The sequence below is a fragment of the Amphiura filiformis genome, chromosome 10 (assembly GCF_039555335.1).
Source record: "Amphiura filiformis chromosome 10, Afil_fr2py, whole genome shotgun sequence".
In the NCBI taxonomy this organism is placed as follows: domain Eukaryota; kingdom Metazoa; phylum Echinodermata; class Ophiuroidea; order Amphilepidida; family Amphiuridae; genus Amphiura; species Amphiura filiformis.
In genome coordinates, this window is record NC_092637.1 from 65585139 (window position 1) to 65605876 (window position 20738).

The following is a 20738-nucleotide window of genomic DNA, read 5'->3' on the forward strand; positions in this document are numbered from 1 at the left end:
AGTGTGTCCCTGGACCTAGAGCTAAATGCTGGGATCATTCATGGTTGATTTACAAAAAAAATTAAAAATTGTGTTTTTTATGCAAAGTGATTATTTGTGTTCATGTTATACCGGTACTATATTAATGATTTCAATATGGATAAAATTCAATGTATTTTGAAATCATTAATATAGTATAACAAATTATCAATTTGCATAATTATTAAAAACATGAACACTTTTTTTTGTAAGTCAACCATGAATGATCCTGGCATTTATAAAAAATAGCTCTAGGTCCAGAGACCTTCTGAAACAGAAACAGAAAATAAAAGATTTTTTTTTTAAATTTTGGTTACCCTATTTTACCCGCCCGAATAATGCGTCGGGTACCGGGGCACAAATTTAATTACCTGAAAATCCCTGGCTTAAGGTGGTACTACACCCCTTGATAAAGAGGTGACTATTTTTGCATTTTTCTCAAAAAATAATAACACACTGGTAACAAAAGCTATGTACATGTATATTATAGGGGCAAGGAATCCTTGCCCTTATACACAACTTTTGTTACCAATGCGCAGCTATTTTTTGAGAAAAATGCAAAATTAGTCACAAAATGTATCAGAGGGTGTAGTCACCTTAATGAACACCATTTACTACTTGTATGTAGTACATGATCAACTACAACAATACGATGACATTTCATCAACTTAAATGTCAGTCAAAGGTCTCATTTCATGTGTCACATCGCAAAAAAGACATATCAATCATGTGATGGCATTTCTTCTTGAAATGATTCCCTGCTGGCTGCTGCCATCAATTCATTTCCAGTCTATCGCCGTCCCATGCTATGGAAGCTAGAGTTCTTGAGTAAATCATTCTTGAATGCTCCCATTAAATTTCCATGCTGTTTCCCCTCTTTTCATGTTATTTATATCATGTACATTTGCACCCCATTCATGCCATTTGCTCCTATTTCTATTTGCCCAGCATGTGTAAGTAATGTTTTGATCACTACTACTACTACATGTAGTTAGCACTGACTGGTCTAGTCTACTTGATGTACTTCACCATCAGTCTCATCATGGTCTTATTCAGAATCTTGTATACTAGCCTATAACACGTCCTTCACTTATGCAGGATCGGCTACATACATACATACATACATCCCTACATACATACTTACATACATAAGATAGTCCATGTTGCAAATCATGAAATTGCTATGCATATTGAACATGCATCCAGTTGCTGAACAGGCTTCTGACGAGCAAATGCATAGAGAAGAACTAAGAAGTGCAGTGCTGTCGTCGATGCACTGAACACGGTACACGTCGTCATCATACGCAAAGGTTTAAATGTAAAGTTTTCCATCTTCAGTTGGTTCCTGAGGATGACTGAACTGAAGCAAACTGACCTCTGAAAGCTTCTGAAGCTATAGAAACGAATAATTACATATCGTCCTGGGTGTATCGCATGCACACTCACCGGCCCATCATCTGCCAACATTAACAACGTACCGGTACATGACGTAACGTAAATGTAATGGCTCAGTCAATCCCATGATGCAATGCACGCGTTAACCTAAAGTAAACGTGAATTTATGTCCGGATCCGGACTTTTATTCGAAAATCCTGAAATTTTACCAGAAAGACGCCGAATTTTGCTTAACTATTTCAGATTATGATTTGTATATGTACAACCATTGCGTACATGTAAAAAACCAGACTTTGAGCTAGTTTGACCGAAATTGAGGGCGTTCTGTGCGCGATATCTCTCATTGCCCCCTTTAATGACCTTTGACCCCAATTATGTATGCAAGTTATAGGCGTGTGGTATAGCCGATGCATATATGCAAATGACATCATTGTACTATATAATATGTGGCAGAAGAAGCATTTTGAAGATATTTGGTTAAATACCAGAAATCCCCCCTTAATGACCTTTGACCCCAATTCTGTTTAGACACTATGGGCACTGGATATAGCCAATACATGTGTGCAAGTTACGTAATTGTATGGTGTGACATGTAGGAGTAGAGGCATTTTGAAATTTATTGCCAGAAAGAAGAAAGAAAGAAAGAAAGATCGGATAGCAAAACAGTACCTATCTCGGGGGTTGTAAACCCCCAGCTAGGTAACGAATCGGATAGAAAAACAGGACCTAGCTCGGGGGTTGTGAACCCCCCCCCAGTACAATTCCAGTCAGAACATCCAGGTTTGCTAATGTATTGTCTAGTGCCATTTTTTTTTTATTTGTTGAATCAGTAGTTACCCTTTTGCACTTGTCATTTTTAGTGTTTTAAACATTTTTGTTGTATTACATGTATGCAGGTGTCATTATTATTGATGTAATTTTTATGATCTCCTTATTTGTATATGTGAGTGGGAGCATGTTTTGAAGTATGTTTGAGCTCAGTGATATGTGTGGTGTGGTCGTGGTGTGAATTAGGTATTTAGGTATATGTGTGCGAGTATGCAGGTGTAGGTGGCTGTTTTTTCTGTAGTGTTTGGGTATTGTTTGTGTTCAGGGGTGATGGGACCATTATGTGCTGGGCATGCTGTTGTGTGTGTATCTGCATGCATGTGGGGGGGGGTGCATGCGCTCATGCTCCTTTCACCTGTGTGCCCGTTTCCCACCCACACCCGACTCATACCTGCATGCTGATGTTTATGTGACTATATCCATTTATACTTTATATGTGCAATATTTTGCATCTTTTATCTTGCATTATTTGAATTTAAACTTTTTTGAGAAAAGTGTGGGATGAGGCTGTGGATCACGAAATGCCCTTTTAAATGTGTTGCTTATATATTTTGTATTTGTAATTTTGTAATTATTTTGATGCATTTTGATGTAAAATTGCTCAATTTGGCCTTAGGGCGACGATGCTTTAAAACAAAATGAAATGAATGAAATTTAGATCATCACATACATCATACTCTCAACATGAAGAACCGTGCAGAGTACAAATTATATTTTTGGACTGACGGGAGGTACGGATTGACGGTGTTTCGGAATGACGGGTGTATCCCCAAATTATAGGTCTTGACAGCTTAGCTAGCCACCCCTCCACCTGTTATTTTGGACGGCTGGTTTCCTCATGGGACAGACAAGCTTATTCCTGTTACGCTATGCGATTTATTTAAAATAACGCCGGAAACAAGACGTGAACTCAAAACAAGACCAGACTATAAATGAAGGCTATAGCTTTTAACACTGACCACGCTGACTGAACTATAAGAACGTGCATACGTCTGGTTTATGTTTTGTGGGTCAAATTTTGGATAGGTATATTGGTGAAAATGTGGAAACTCGTCAAATTCTAAAACCGGTTCTTGTGTAATTTTGCATAGAAAATTCCTGGTGGCTTGCACACCCCTACTAGTATCCTGTATTATTACATGTATAGGAAACGGGTGATCATTTTAGCTAGTGTCTTTTTGGAAAGAGAACATTATACAAATAAGATTGTTGCAAATTATTCAACTTGACGACCCAAGTCAGTATTTATCTCCATGTTCATGTTGTCCACATATATATGAGATGGCAAGTTTTAATTCCTCTCGTACGACTATTTTAGGCATGTGTACATATGCTCTGGATGGAAAAGATAAATTCATGTCCCATACGTTTAAAAACCATATCCCCAATCCATGAAATATTTGCTCCATTAAAATTCCGATTTGATAAAGCATATAGTCACTCCGACTCCATCTTGTAGCTGTTGAATCATGTTCACGAAAGTGCGACCCTTTGAAGATAATCGGAACGTTTGGACATCTCAGTCTCAATCGGCTAACAGCTTCTCTTAATTTTATAAATCTCTGAGTTAGACTATCCCGAGTCCATTGTGCAAAATGAGCCCATGGACTTAGCTCAATAATCAGGTCAGCGCACTCGTGGGATTGGATTGAGTCTAATATATCAGCAAAATAACGATACAGCTTAAAGGGGACACGTGATTTCGTGACTGTTTGTGGGTGGAATTGCATACTAACGGTAAGGTTAAATTCTTTGTAGTCATCTTCGAAAAATATGTTTGGAAATTCTTGATGGTGGACCTTTTGTCTAAGACCCAAAAGCGTTCCTATGTTCTCAGCCCATTGTCTGGACGTGGAATCACCCAATAGCATCAGGTGTTTGTTTCGTAAGCATTCCCTCATATCACTTGAATTAGTCCAGTTGTTATCTTCATATAAGAGAGAGGTCCATGTGTAATTAAACCAATATCCGTGGCTTGGATACGACCAAGATGGGGGTAATGTCGAGTTGTACTTTTCTTTATTCGATGTGGGTATCCAATAGTTAGAGTCTGAATAAAGAAATAAAGAAGTTCAATAAGCCTGTTATATGATTCGAAAAGAAACACATACATGTATGACCCTCCCAATGCGCTTTTCTTAATTCTTAGCCCAGCAGTTATAGCACAAGATTACAAATTCATCATACAATATATGTGTCGTGTCATGTCAAAAGGAGACACTTTTGGGCAGGTTATCAATTTTGAGGTTTTGAAGAGTTATTTTGCTCCACAACGCCGTTTTCCCCAATAAAATCGGACATTCCTAAGCGAAGATATCGAGTTCTTAAGTTATGGTATTATAAAATTGGAAATTGAGATATCGGCCTTTAAACATATCATTGACAATGTTGAGATTAGGAATTACCTTGAAAAATGTCTCAAAAATACAAGATACCAGTTATATTGCCGTCAGACAATATTTTTAACATCAATAACATCACAAATTTTAAACAAACCCAAATTGTAAACAAATCACCCAGAGCAGATTTTTTGCTATTTCTTCATTTACGATCCTGCCCAAAAGTGTCTCCTTTTGACATGACACGTCACATACTTTCTTTCGTCTTGGCGTCAATAATTTTGAAAAAGGATACTCCAAATGTATTGGTACAGCAGGAACGATTTTTACTAAAATCGGCACACACCGCCGATTTTTCTTTTAAAAACACTCACTTATTTTGAATAAATTGTGAAATATGTGGTTAATTTCAATATTACAAAATACATATATACCGATTGACATAATTTATTCCGTTGAAATTACTTTTGCAGGTTTAATGTGATCCATACTACAACCTTTTCAATATTGTACTAAAATGTACCTGTAAAAACATCATTTCGCACGCGCGTGCATTAAATAACAGGCTATCAACTTTTTCGTTGTATTATTAAACTTATTGTCATTGTTATTATTGTTATTATTATTATTATTAGTAGTAGTAGTAGTATTAGTATTAGTATTATTATTATTATTATTGTTGTTATTATTTATTTATTATTGTATAATAAAATTATTATTAAAAGTATAGGTGCATTGCGCTGACCATGGACGGCAGCATTATGTAATAGCTATGACCAAAAAAACCTCCTTTAAAAATCCGATAATCTTGCGATTGATATATTAATGGATTTTGAAAGGAACAATGGATTTTTTTAGAGCAGCATTTTTCACAAAAAAATGTACTTATAAATTTCATTTGGAATTGTGGTATTTTTACCCCAAAACATGATAAAATCAAGAAAATTACGGAAAATGACTTGTTAGTGTTAAATTAATTATTTTGCCAAGTTCAACATGCATTAGTTGAATTAGGCCTATTTGATCAAAAAAGAATCAGAATCAAAAGACACTAAAACCAGTTGAAATTTTCGCTACCTCATATATATTTTGTATTATTATTTCTAATTGCCCCGGGCTAATTGCGCGGCCAAATAGGCCACAGTTGACTCGCGCGTGCGCGTTCGCACCAACTATTAAGTTCAGGGCGAACAGCCGGCGATTTCGGATGCAGTCTACTAGCTGCCCACTGAAAAGTTTAAATGCACAATGATATTCTATGTTATTAAAATATCATGTAGGCATACAGATCATTTCACCTCATATCAACAGTTTTTTAATGAAGATATAAATCAAAGGCGATCAGTAAAACGAATTAATTGTATTTTTTGATAAACCTAGTGTCGCGACACAAACGGCCGATTTGCATTTATTTTACAACAACATCTTACTTTTTACAAACAGATACAGGGCGAGTCAAAAAAGTGCAATATAGAAAATAATCCATTTTTATTTAAGAACCAAGCTGAACCTTTTAGGTTTTAAAACATTTTATAAATGATATATCCATTTAATAGTGACCTTGTGTGAAAAAACAAAGGATTAGCATTTACCGTTTTGTTTTTTATGACGCATTTTATAGCGATACCCAATATTAATGTTTGTCCAAGAAACATCTAAAATTTGAATGTCAGCCCACTCTGTGTAAGGTAGATTTGGAACAACTGCTATTTTCTTAACCTCATTTGCATTGAAATAAAATGGAGCACCCTAATTGTCATTGTCCTTGGTCTTGTTTAAGGAAAAGAAACATTATTTGTTGTTATTTTGTTTTATTTGTTGGAACAGAAAAAAAGAAATTAAAAAAGAAAAGAAAAACCAACCTTATTTAAGTTAAAGTCAGTTTCAGAGCTGGTGCCTTTATCGTGCATTGTGTGTTCTCATTCAAAATGCATGGTACCTCGTGGACAAATAATGAAATTGGGTATCGTAGCAAAAGGACTCATAAAAATGAAACGGTAGATGTGATTGACTTCATTTATTCACAACAGGTGACTATTGAGTGTGGCATTTATGGAAACTTTCAATAATTGGAAAGTTCAACGTGGTTCTTACATAAATATCGAGTCTTTGGTGTATTGCACTTTTTTTGACTCACCCTGTATGTCCATGTCCAGACTATCGCTATTTAATACCAGCGCATATCACCAATGAGCATGGTATAAATTTCTTAATGGATATTACTCCATTAAAAAAGATGCAGTCGCGATATCGGTATTGTTTGAAAAAAAAATAATAAGCACAATTTGGGCTAGAATACATTAAAGCAGCAAACACGGCAGGGCTGATGCTGTCAAATTCCATAACACAGACTTGCAAATACTGGAGTTTCAATATAGAAGGGCCCGCGGCTCAATAAAGCAAGGTGAATGGCGGCAGGCAGTCACTTATTTCATCATTTTTATATGTGCTTCTCAATTTAAAATCTGAAGGAAAAAAATATTGAACAGCATAAAATGGAACAAAATTATTTTACTACTGTTGAATTCCACGTGCATGAAAACAAGTTAATACAGGCTTGACATTAAGTATGGAATATTTTTCGCAAAATTCAAGAGTGGTCTGGAAGGGGTCTGTATAAACCGCGCTGGCTAAATATTAATTATGGTGTGTCGACTGTCGGGAGATGATTTAAAATAATAGTTTGATAGAAAATGTGCTTTCCCATGAGTGTACCTTATGGCGCTTATAATGCAGTCAATTAGCCTAAAATAGCGGATTCAAGGAGACTGAATTTGAGTTTTGTAAACACTGCACAAAATACGAACTTTTAACTTTCACTTACAAAGCTTTTATATACATATCGCGATATATTTAAAAGATAATGATAATGAGATTTCGGGTCCATGGGATATATACCTAAATCTACTTAACATACAAATATCATAGAAAGTAAACAAATATAAATTATAAAGTATTTGTGTCAAAGCTAGGTCTAAATTTGTACGTTTTAATCACTTTTGCTTCTATTGAAAAGCTACCAGCTTAGGCCAATTTGCAATATTTAAATCTCCTCTACCCAGGTATCACACTCCACATGTCAGTATTTTACCGTGAAACGGTATTGGTAAATCAAGCCAACACATAATATTATATTTGGGTAATCGCCTTTCATTTTCCTACCCCCAAGTCGCGTGTATCCCTTTAAATTGGATTTCTTGTACGTATTTATGGTCGCTCTGCGCATATTCGGTTCAATTAATTATCACCCGCGCTTCTGCCCATGTGCGGTTCAATCACTTATCTCCGTCAGCAATCAGCGTGCCGTACGTATTCAATCAATTATCTCCTCAGCCAATTAGCGCGCCGTACGTATTCAATCAATTAACCGTCAGCCAATCAGCGCGTCCGACATGCTGGCTGGCTGGGCGACCTCATGTCATTCTCATCTTTTGCTGCAGGTGAATATATACCGCTTTTCTTTGTCGTATTTTTAATTTCATTATTTTTAGAGTATTAAAATTGTTTCGGAAGTAAATCGTTCCAAATTAAGTTAGGGTATCGTGTATAGAACGCGGAGGGGTGGTTTTGGGATCGTGAAATCAATTTTAATACGTGTTTTGGATGATTTTCATCATGCGAGAGTTTAGTGATTTTCATGTTGTCTCGCACGTGTATACGGCATGCATAGCGCCTGTATCCAGATTTCTTGTCGTTTATGGTTTCAAATGCACCTCTTAAATCATGATTTCTCATTTTAGTATTTTATAATCGTAGGTCCTAAACCAGACAGCATACCTTTGCCCTTACTATGGTGTGTATTTCAGCTTTCTAGGTAAAGTGGAAACTGAGAAAGAGCTGAATTAGTTTGGTGTTGTAAATTATTTTATATTTGTAATTAAATATGGGTTCCATAATTGTGTGGGTGCTTACGTGCGAAGGTGATGGCTGGCCTTATCTTCGAGGTCAAAGGTGCGTGTACAGTACAGGTGCATTACTGGAGTGCATATACAATGTACATGTGCTAATTGCATCAATACGGGGGTTCCCCGTTTTATATTTTCGGATCTTAGATTTATTTAATTATTTTAGACGTGGCATGTTGTGCATAATTAATTAGGGATCATTATATTGTCGCGTTGTATTATTTTCGTTTGGAAAATAATACTCACACTCTCTTTCTCACATTTCACAAAATATTATGTGTTGCAATGTTGCCTGACCTTTGACATTATTCATGATTATTATCTAATACGCAATACGGCCTCAACCAAAAGTAGTCTTTTAACGAAATTACAATTTGTTGCAAATCATAGAGGCTTTAACATTAAGATCATAGTATTTATGTACAAGTCACACCCAAATGCTACTCCAAGATAAGTAGGTTTTTATTATGAGATTGTCATGTGTACAGGGCCTATAATCTTATTTAGGCCTATGTGTTGTGTGAAAAAGTATATTTAAATATTCATATCTTTTTATCTGAATGTTCAGCGTTCACGGAAAGACGTGGTAAGTGATGGGCAGTATTTTTTTTTTTTATTGATTCCAACGGACATTGTGCATGTGTTTGCTCTTTGTAGGATATACTTAGGCCTACAGGCCTGAGTGGATTATCAACTAATATGGAGAAGTAGGGATTAACGCCGACCCTGCGAGAAGTTCGGGGTTAATCCTGAGTGGATTATCAACTAATATGGAGAAGTAGGGATTAACGCCGACCCTGCGAGAAGTTCGGGGTTAATCCTGAGTGGATTATCAACTAATATGGAGAAGTAGGGATTAACGCCGACCCTGCTAGAAGTTCGGGTTAATCCTGAGTGGATTATCAACTAATATGGAGAAGTAGGGATTAACGCCGACCCTGCGAGAAGTTCGGGGTTAATCCTGAGTGGATTATCAACTAATATGGAGAAGTAGGGATTAACGCCGACCCTGCGAGAAGTTCGGGGTTAATCCTGAGTGGATTATCAACTAATATGGAGAAGTAGGGATTAACGCCGACCCTGCGAGAAGTTCGGGGTTAATCCTGAGTGGATTATCAACTAATATGGAGAAGTAGGGATTAACGCCGGCCCTGCGAGAAGTCCGGGGTTAATCCTGAGTGGATTATCAACCAGTGTGGAGAAGTATGGATTAACGCCGGCCCTGCGAGAAGCCCGGGGTTAATCCCGAGTGGAGTATCAACTAAATAGAGTAGTGTTCCCTAGAGATACATCAGCTAAGTCTGAGGAGTACTGTGGTATTAGAGAGGATATTATTTTGGCGAGTTATTATTTGTAGTACAGAGGAGTGACCAATCGGAGGCCTGATGATGGGGGCCTAATGGTTTGTATATATTTGGTCATAACACACAGTCTGTTGGAATCATATTGTTTACTATGTTGTAATATAAAATGGTGATGATACATAAAGATGCATACCGCATGTGTGACATTTGTTATGTATTATTGAAAATCTGGTCAGCACCTAGAGGGGAGCCATGCTGACCAGGTTTTCATTTGGCAAAAAGTAGTTGTGTTTTATAGGATTTTCGATAATTATTATGATGATCCTTTACCATTACATGCTTGCATGTGTTCGTAAGTGTCATTACTATTAGCATGCGCTGAGCAGGGCTACTATGCCCAATTTTTCATTTGGTACCAAAATAACTTAGATTTTTGTAGGCCTTTCATGTTAAATTGTATTAACACATTTTTTTATTGATTCTCATCTTTTGCTACAGTGATTCTCGTCCTTGCTGCAGGGGGTGCTAGCTGTATAGTACTGCAGAGGTAGTTGTGGGAGTAGGAAGCTAAAGTGTAGGATAGGGGTGTGGCTGAGTGTTGTATGTTACAGTCTGGAGTAAATAAATTACTATTGAAGTTAAAAGGAGAGCTACTACGTGATAATTATTTAGATGTGCTTCTGTTTGTAAAAAAAGACTCTGACAGTGGGGTTCTGCCCCCCACGACTTGCCCACGTCTCGTGCAAAACTTGTCGTGTTCCTATTAAGGGACCGGTGTCAACCCGGCCACCTGACTTTCAGAATCAACTTATAGTCCAACCAGGTATCCATTTAAACACACATTGAGACAATCGTGTTGCTCTCGGCAATCGGCCGTCCCGCCACAACCGTTTACTTTATCTACCCTTTAATTATTAAGAGGGCAAATGGAGGTATGGGTTCTAAAAGTTTCAACTGGTCACATATGCTTCACGAGAAAATGTATGTTAGTAATTGGATACCCCTTTGGCTTGGCATACATCAATACCAGTACATGATTTAACCAACAAGAAACTCATTTAGAAATGCAATGTTATGCACGACGAAAAGAAAACAAATTCCCGCTGCTTTGATGGGACTCGAACCAGCGATCCGGTACTTCGTTGTTTATGACTCCAGTTCTTTACCGTAAGGACACGGAGGCAATTGTGCGGAGAAGTATAGTATGTAAACATATATCTCCTAATGCTCTGTTTAGCATTTTTTTTACATAAAAATTACACATTCTGTAAAGATTGAATGGCCGATTTACTTATAAATAAATAGCACGAACATTTGGAGAAGATCTCAAACAAATATTGAAAACACTGATACGATGATGAAATTGCATCAGTCTGGACATATTTGCGTCGCAATGTATTGTTTTCGCTTTTGCAATTTGACCTTAAAATTAATTAGCGACTTCATGATATTATCAGTTTGTTGAACATGTACGTGAAATAGCTTTCGCTGCTTAAGAGTAAAACAACATTGACCAACAAAAGGGCGAGAGTGGTCATATTAAGGTGGTACTACACCCCTTGATAAATTTGTGAATATTTTTGCATTTTTCTCAAAAAATAATAACACACTGGTAACAAAGGTTATGTATATTATAGGGGTAAGAAATCCAATTACTGCACTGGAATTTCAGTGACTCAGGACAAGCGGTACGTTATTTATGATAAGAAAAGAGGTACCGCTATAATGTACCTCATTTCTTCACATATACAAATGAAGTTAACAAAGTTAAAATTACATACGGTATATTACAAACATGTACAATAAGGGGCTGTGCAATAATTATGAGCCCGGGGGAGGGTAACATTTTTGACGAGCCGAAAAAAGGGGGGGGGCAAGCAATTTTTGGCAAGCCGAGAGGGGGGGTGGGGGGGCAAGCGATTTTTGGCACACATTCATGGGGCGCCTTTTTAATCAAACGCTCTAAAAAGGCTTAGGAAAACAGTACGGAAACGCTTAAATATGCAAATGCTCCTGCTCGCTGCGCTCTTCAACATACATCTATACCATTTAAAGCGTGCAAATTGGGATCCCAAAAATTGTGCATGTTCAAAGGGGTGGGCAAACATTTTTGGCGGGAGGGGGGGGCAAGCGATTTTTGGCGGGCCGTTTGGAAATTTTCCCCCCCCCCCCGGGCTCATAATTATTGCACAGCCCCAAGATACAAGATTAGATATCAGATACAAACTGTAAGAAACATAATAATAATTCGAGGGTCATTTAAAAATTTCTACCTCCATCATCACATCTCTGTTATCTTACTTGTCAGTATATTGAAATTACCCATGATTTTACTCTAAAATCTTCGCTACAAAAAAAAAAAAAAAAAGTTATTTGATGAAAAAGTGATTTTTGGTTGTTTAGATATGTAGGTTAAAGCGAACACAGATTTTTATGTCCGAACGGTTAAAACCAGAAAACAAAAGTTTAGTAAACCTAATATTGTAGCTTAGGATAATCTCCATAATTTTTTTTTTTTTTTTTAACATGCGATTGTCCAACTGCTTACTCATGATTAATATTTTGTTACTATTAGAGATCCCCGACATACCTTAGGACTTCAAAAACAAAATAAAACACTTTTTATATGAGAAGAAAACATCGAATGGTTCACATGACCCACAAATGAATTTTGCCCCTTTTCAACTAGACTACGTTTAAGGGTAATTCGTATTGCGCCCTTGTTTAAAGCAATGGATGTATCTTGACGTGGAAATAAGGAGCAGTTTGTTAATAATCTTGTATATACTTACAACATTGTATATACTTACAAAATATGACAAATGTGCACACGAGTTATTTGATTTTAGCTTATGACCCAATTAATACGACTACAACATTGGCGAAAAATGTTGCCACACCTGAGCATTAATTGGCCAACATCCTGCCCCGCTCCCCTATTGCAATGTTGATTTGGACAAAATCGTCATCATTTCTACATTACAGTCTCCCAACATTGATATAAAATTGGATCGGTTGAGCCCATATTTATTGGTCGAGCTTTGAGTTTTAAAATATTGGACGAGACGTAGTCGAGTCCAATATTTTAAAACTCATAGCGAGACCAATAAATATTGGGCGTAAAGCATCAATTTTATCATTATTATGTTTTGGATCCAATATTATCACAACTTGGATCCATCAAAACATAATAATGAGAAATGGTGGGTGGGGAAGGGGCAACTATTATACATTCCGGCCGGACTTTGTCCTTAAACTTTGTCCTTAAAAGGCGACCTCTCTCTCATGACAAACTACCGTGGTATTTCGCTTATGTCCATTGCCGCAAAAGTGTACAACAAGATCGTTTTGAACAGGATTCGACCTCACATTGATCCTTTACTGAGAAGCAACCAGGCTGGCTTTAGATCAGGTCGAAGCTGTGCTCAGCAAATACACATTTTGAGGAGGATCATGGAAGGCTTCAAGGAGTACCAACTTCCCTTGACAGTCACTTCTGTGGACTTATTGCACATATGGAGATGAGGTTATTGGTTTAACGGTTGACACAAACAATTAGAAATAATTTTAGATTATTGTCTTTATTTAAAATAATTTGTCCAACGTGCGGAAAGTGCGTGAAATAAATTACAAGTTTATTTTAATAACCCTAAATACATTGCCAACATATATAATCGTTGTAAATCGATGAAACTATGTGTATTTGAAACGTTTCAGGTCAATTTTCTACCATATGCATTGCATAATTTTAAACTAACATTAATTCATTCACTTCTACGTGGATCGGCGGTAAAGGCGCCGATTTGTAACCTACAGGTTACGGGTTCGAATCCCCTTGTTAGTTTTGTTAAAATTAATATTTTTCCTCTTTTAAACCTTCGTATTATTGTTGGCCTAATAGTAAAACTTCACGCTATTTCGTCATCATTCAAAAATGATGAAATCTTCGGTGTACTATCTTCAGTAGACAGCATGTAATGGCGATTGAGAAGTTGTTTTTTTGACACATTTTGCATTATTTTGGCATCTTAAAAATTAATAATATACATAGGCCGATCCGTGTGAAAATGTTATGAAAAGAGATATCTACGCTTAATTGTAACATGGATAAAACGGACATGATCCACTAAAAACCTGTGTGTAGCAGCAACTTGATACGATTTTCCGTTACTGATATTTAACAAGAAATCGTGCAGTTTAGAGCCCTAATTACGAAATGTGTGTAATTTAGCATAAAGGGTGATTTTAGTGACAACTCCCTAAATAAACTTAGTTCTTTTTCAAAAAGTTTATTATGATTCAAAAGAATATTATCTACTCCCAAATCGTGTGCAATATGAAGCTCATACGACATTTCGTTTTTGAGTTATGAGACAAAAACGAAATTTAGATGAAATATTTACCATTCGGCTCAGACAACCTTGGTGAAAAATGTTGCCACACCTGATCATTAATTGGCCAACATCCTGCCCCGCGCCCCTATTGCAATGTTGATTTGGACAAAATCGTCATCATTTCTACATTACAGTCTCCCAACATTGAAAAATGGGGGGCGAGTGTAAGCTGAATGTACATTTGAAACTATTATACTACATAATACGGAACTATCACATATTTTGCTCCGATTGCGTGCTTTTAACACCAGAACGTGCAGGTGTGGCAACGAATTTCCGCCAAAGTTGTAGAACCAACAAGTGCTCACCCGATCGAATTCAACAACATGGAAAAGGGTCAATATAAAGGCTATTCTGAACATTTATCGGCTTTGTTGTGCAAAAGATACGATACCCAGTACAACTGTTATGTGCACGCATTAGATATTGATTAAATTATTTGAACAAACATAAAGCAATTTAATCATTTTTAGAAAGAAGTCTGTAATGAGTTCCATATATAGATGTGAGCAACCATTTTTATCAAACTTAGCCTTTCTTTTCAGACTGTTTCCGGCGTACCAAATCTTCATTCGCTTTAACCAACACATCTTAATAGCCAAACATTACATTTGAATCAAATAAACTTGATTTTGTTGCCAAGATTTAAGAGTATACGCATGAGTAATTTCAGTTTCCTGGCACATAAGATAACAGAGATGTGACGATGGAGGTAGTTTTTTAATGACCCTCGTAGCTCAAAATATTGTACAAACACGTGCATACCAATTGAATTTTTAAATTCAATATTTCATAATATTTGGGCGTATCACTTTAACTATAAAAAAAATTAAAATTGCACTATACCTTTTATAACGATTGTTTTTGGACCTTTCGTCAATCGCTTGTTAAAATACTTGCTGGGAATATATAATTGAAGTATATATTACGTTACTTGACAAAATACGTTTAGTAAAGTAGCAAGAGCTTTCATTTTAGATAAAGCATGTATGTAAGAGAAAGATGCTTGTATTGTGGGCGTTATGTATACACAATATTACACCACCTTGTACCACCATTTTACGGCATGTTAAACATATTCTACTGCGTGTTCCCATGGAGGAAGAAGTGGGAGGGAGAGATTAAGGAACTAAACAGACCAAGTGAGAATGGAAGAGAGGAGAAGAGATGATATGAAATGTGCGATGTTAATTAATTAAAAGGAGAAGGAGAAGAGACTGGGAGGAGATGAATTTATGTGGGGAAAATGTTTTCTTGCTTCAGATTAAAGAAATAAGATCAACAGTTTGGGCTTTTCATTTTAACAATTTTAACCTTATAGGTTACTTACCTTTGAAAGTAAACCTCGTACCCTGCAGCTGATTTTGCTGTCATTGCATTCGTCTTTGATACATATACTGCTATTATATCAAGTGGACGACATCTTCTATCTTCTGGAGGTTCACAAACAAATGTGTAATTTCCTAAACCTTTTGGCGATGGATACTCACAAAACGTATTGGTATCGTTTGATCTAGTTATCCAACATGAAGTATCAAATTTATTTGTTTTTTTAAGCTGCGACAACGTTGTCATGTTCTTATATGTTGCACTCCAAAATGTTTTCGGACCAATATGCCACAACGTATCGTGCATACACTCCACTGCCTTGCTGGGATGAACGAGAGTAACGTTGATTTCAGCAGTGCCATTCCACGCCGCATAGAAATACACACTGTATGTGCCATTCTCATGATCAATGACTCTTCCGGCGGTACTTGCCTGATGTGGATCATTAGTTGACATTGTAGCAAACCAGAAATCCCCACCAGATGGCATCAATTGCTGGGACTCACTACGAGCTTCAATGACAACATGTATGAAGGAACCCTTCGTTATCCGTTCTGCTGGTGTGATCAATCGGTAATTGGATAACTCTGGGTTTGTGACATTGTTATGTTTCTTTGGAGTTGTTTTAGTCGCGGCATGTTCGATGCAAGTTGTGGTGTTACTTAGCAGCTGTGGTGTTGCTCTGGTCATGTTGTTTAGTGATGGGCGCACCTTGTGTGGAACGACTCTTATGTGCCGAGTAGTGTCAATGTAAACCTTAATGTATAAAATGATATATAAGTAAATAGTGATGCTAGTTAATGCTATTTAATTGTAAATGAATGTATTATAATTAGTACAGGACGACGCATAATGAAACTGATAGTAATTTATACCCTGGAGTTGGTGGTTAAACAATGTTTAAGAATTTTAGAAAATATCTTAACAATACATATTTGAGAGAAGAGTACAATATAGCAAAATCCAGGAAAAGAGGGGTCAGCATTTTTTACTCACATTTTGAAGTTTCATTAGGTTCCCTAAAGTATTCATTAAAATTGTGATGAAAAAATCACATACCAAAACCCCACCCCCACCCCCGAGCAAGATACCAGACCCCCTACAATTGACTCTGGTTTAACTCCGGATAAATATAACACAATGGTGTATCACTTTTTTTTCTGTCATGTAATGTTACATATGTAAAGAAACTTTTAAAAAAACATTCATATCTTTTCTATGTTTTATTTTTTGTCATAACTTACTCCACTATTGATGTTTACAAAACTGCATTCAAAATCATGATGACTTCTTTAAGTATTTTACTTACATGTTTACTTACCAATTTAACAATTAGTCAAATTAGGCATTTGTGTTACTTACACTTCTACTTCAAAATCACTGCATATGGTGATTTTGTTTATCACTCCACACCACATGACTATAGTGACACAAACATGTGATATTAGCAAGGGTTAGTACATTATGTGAAAGGGGTGTTTGCTTTTTTCAATGTAATGGGTCCATTATAACTTGAAGATGTCCTAGAAGGATACCTCTGTATCATAATGGAATAACCCATGCGTCAAAATACCTATGATTGTCATCTTAGACATTATAAAGGTGAAACAATTTTCTTTTATTAAAAATACATAACCAAGACTTCAGAAAACATTTAAACTCAATATACTTGCATTCTAAAATGTGGAAAAAGTAGGCCTCTTCCGGGTCTTGTATTTCATAAACTAAAATACTCTCCATGATTTGTATTATTTTATCTAATTAGCCTTGCATAAAACTAGCTTACATGTGAACATAAAAAAATATTAAAAGGTATAAATATTTTAAATTTAAAAGGTATAAATATTTTAAATTTTTTGCGTCAAAAAGTGGGTTAAAAACGCATTTTTCACTTTTTTCACAAAAAGTGACAAATAGGAAAACACCCCTCCTAAAATGGAACAAACCATTTTTTCTTTCATATCTGTTAAGATTAATACATTAATACAGTATATTTTTGCTTGTGAATGGTTTTCTATATCTTTGATCATCTTGAAAATCTCTGCCTGGTCCTATCAGATATTCTGTGTTAATAGGATTGGCGCTCTAAGAGCGACCGTCCCCTAATGACGTTTGCTCCATATTTGAACAACTATTAAACAGTTGTAAAAAGTGCGAAATACTTGCGCGCAACAAATGCCTTAAAAATCCAAGATGACCGCCGTTACCATGGCAACCGGTGATGATTGAAAATATTTCGAAACAATTTCGTTTGTTTGTAAGTAAACGGTTCCAAAAAAGTAAGTCCCCCCCTAAGACATATTAGTATAATCCAAAAACGGCTTGATTAATTCTCTTGTTTTAAAGAATGGAACATAGGCTGATTAGTTATGCATCAAGTGAGCGGGTTTTTGTTGTTACTTTATATCATCTTCATTGCAAAATGCAGTCATTTACGCTATTTTCGGCCAAAAAAAGTTGCATTTTTCTACATAGGCTTTTTATGCTTGAATTTGCGTTTGACAATTTTTCCGTTTAAGTAAGTAATTTAATTAAAAAGAAGCATAATTGAATTTAATTAAGTTTAAGCCTTTCCTGTTTTAGGTATCACACATTCAAAAACAGTTTTTATGGTTCAGTGAATAAATTAAATTGAATGATACAGCTTATTAATTGCAATTCTGGGTAAAAACCACATGTGCCTGCTAACGGTCAAAAAATTTTTATTGCATGAGGTGAAAGGGCTTTGGTAGTAGGTTACAAAAAGTCACATCAAAAATTCCTCCGGAGCTTGTTGCCATAGCAACGGCAGTTTTTATGATTTTCGTGATTTTTGCTTATTTTGGGGTGAAAATAAGGGAAAATAGGTACTTTTCTTAATTGCTTTTGACTTTAAATTTGAGGTCACATTAAAAAAGCAACCTTACCACCATAAAGTATTATCTTTGTGCTTTCCCCAGATGCAAAAAATATTTCAATAATATTTCTCCATGTGCAATTTTAGGGCTGGCAATATTGCCAGTTAAGCACTTTTGAAAAAATGCAATTTTTACCCTATCTTTGAAGTCTAAAAACTAATTTTGCTTGAGCACCCAGAATTATTTCCTCTTTGATGGTACCTTTTAAATTTGGTAAAAAATCTCTGGGGCTATTTGACCTGTAAAGCCAGTGTTGCCAGAAAGTTTGATAATTTTCAAAAAATGCATTTTTCGAAATAATGCATTTTTCTACATGTTTACTCATGCAACCTTTAATACCACCAACTTAATTGAAATATTTGCACACTTTGCACACATGATAAGACACACACTGCAACGGAAGCAACACTTTGCAGCTGGGGACAAGTCCTGTCCTGCAAAAACCGGTATTGCCAGAAAATCTTACTTCATTAATCCAAATTTCCAATTTGTGCATTTTACAATATTATGTATTCGGTTAAGTTTATACTATCAATGTTAGTTGAATATAAAGTGCATTTAAACATCATCTGATACAATACATGTTCAGACACATGGGCAAGTTTCTCGACAGGTGGCTTAGTAAGCCTTAGGCTTAGGCGACCTTGAGGATACTATAGGCTAAAGCCTAGTTTTGACCCAAAATAGTAATTTTTACATGGACATTTTTTTGAAATATGACAAATGCATCTTGGAAAGTGTATCAGTTTATTAAGATGGATGTTAAATCAAAAAAGTGACCTATGATTTTGGCTTAAATGACCTCTTGTAATTCATAAGTAGGCCTAAAATGCCGGTTTTCAATGATATTGTTCATTTTGGGTAAAAATGGACCCTTTTTACCATTTTTAGCAATTTTTTGCATTACAAAAGTTTTAAATTACACTTAACTTTATTGATAAATAGGGCTTCTTTAATTTTAGGCTATTGAGAGAATTCAACAAGTATGCAGTTTCCATGGCAACGACCATTAATGCTCATTTTAAGCAAATATTCTGTGAAATAGAGCTAATTTCCCAGTAAAATTAGCAAAAATGGGCGTAAAAGGCCGTTTCCTTGTAAACTGGCATCTCTTTGAATTCTCCTAATAGCTTAAAATGTTATGCCAATCAAACAATATTTTAGGCTTTATGATAATCCTGTTAATGAGAATACACGAAACTGCTGATTCTTGATTACGAATCCACAAGGCATAGCCGAGTGAACTCGTATCAAGGAATAACAGTTTCAAGTGTATTCGCTGATTTAAACCATTGCTTTATACTAACAATACGCTCTAAAACTGTGGATTCTTGCATAGAAACGTGTCAAGTGTTCATTCGTAGAAAATAATCTTCAGTAATGAATAGACGTCATAGCAATGGTTTAAGTACATTTTCCAGACATAATTTGTGTGATCTAGCCTGTAAATATATCAGATATTTTGTGTAATCTATTATGAGAATGATGAGTTTTAAACCTGACTCAACAGGCTTTCGTAGACTACATCTACACAATTTTTAGCGAAACATGGCACACAAGGCTAACAAAGAATCGAGGCTATATTGTAGATGAATCCAATTTCATGCATTCCTACACCTCAATGGCAGCCATAGCTGGCCATAGCTGCCCCCCTTAGGTCTATCCCACCTGAAATGTGAAATGATGTGGCCTTGGCAGTGGCGGATCCAGGGCAGTCAGAGGGGGGATTTGAGAAAAAATAGAGAAAAATGTACGAAATGGAGTGGCCCTCCCGTCCCACTCGGGCCATGCATATTGGCGGGCCCGCCGTAATTTTCACATGCTTTTAGGACGAGGACCCGCCTTCAAGCAATGCCTAAAATAATCGCCTTTCCTCCTTTTCTCTTCTCTTTTCCCCTTCCCTTTCTCTTCTCTTCTCTCCTTTTTTTTGGAAGGGGGGGGGGCGGCCGGAATGAGGGGGCCGGGCCCACTGCCCCTCCCCCAAATCTGCGCCGGGGTCTTGGCGGGGATATGAAACTGCTCTCCCTTCCACCCAATGATCATACCATGATACTTATGGAATGGCAATTTTTAACCAAATTGATAGCATATAGGCCTACACATACAGATAGAAAATTATCTTGAGGATTGTGTTAAAAACAAGGGGAAATCGGGAAAATAGGGAGTGTTTTAATTGCAACAGCCTATCATGACCCACTAGCTTCTTCACCAGTTGGATTATTATTTGCATTGTAAACATGGTAAATATTGTCTGCACGGTTGTTTCGATGTGATGTTACCTTTCCACCCTGGACAAGTATATCTTCAACAGGTCCTGTATCAACGTAAA

The 20738-nt window shown here is 36.3% G+C and overlaps 1 protein-coding gene across 1 annotated transcript in view; it reads right to left on the bottom strand.

Annotated features, from left to right (window-relative positions):
* Positions 1-201: 201 nt before the first annotated feature.
* Positions 202-20738, bottom strand: part of LOC140163181 (NXPE family member 4-like) — a 74670-nt gene continuing 54133 nt past the window's right edge. The window contains exons 4-6 of the mRNA XM_072186566.1: positions 15514-16268; positions 15030-15082; positions 202-4291 (exon numbers count right to left, since the gene is read on the bottom strand). Coding sequence (XP_072042667.1) covers positions 3480-4291; positions 15030-15082; positions 15514-16268 — 1620 coding nt within the window. The 3' untranslated portion in view covers positions 202-3479. The remainder of the gene's footprint in view (positions 4292-15029; positions 15083-15513; positions 16269-20738) is intronic.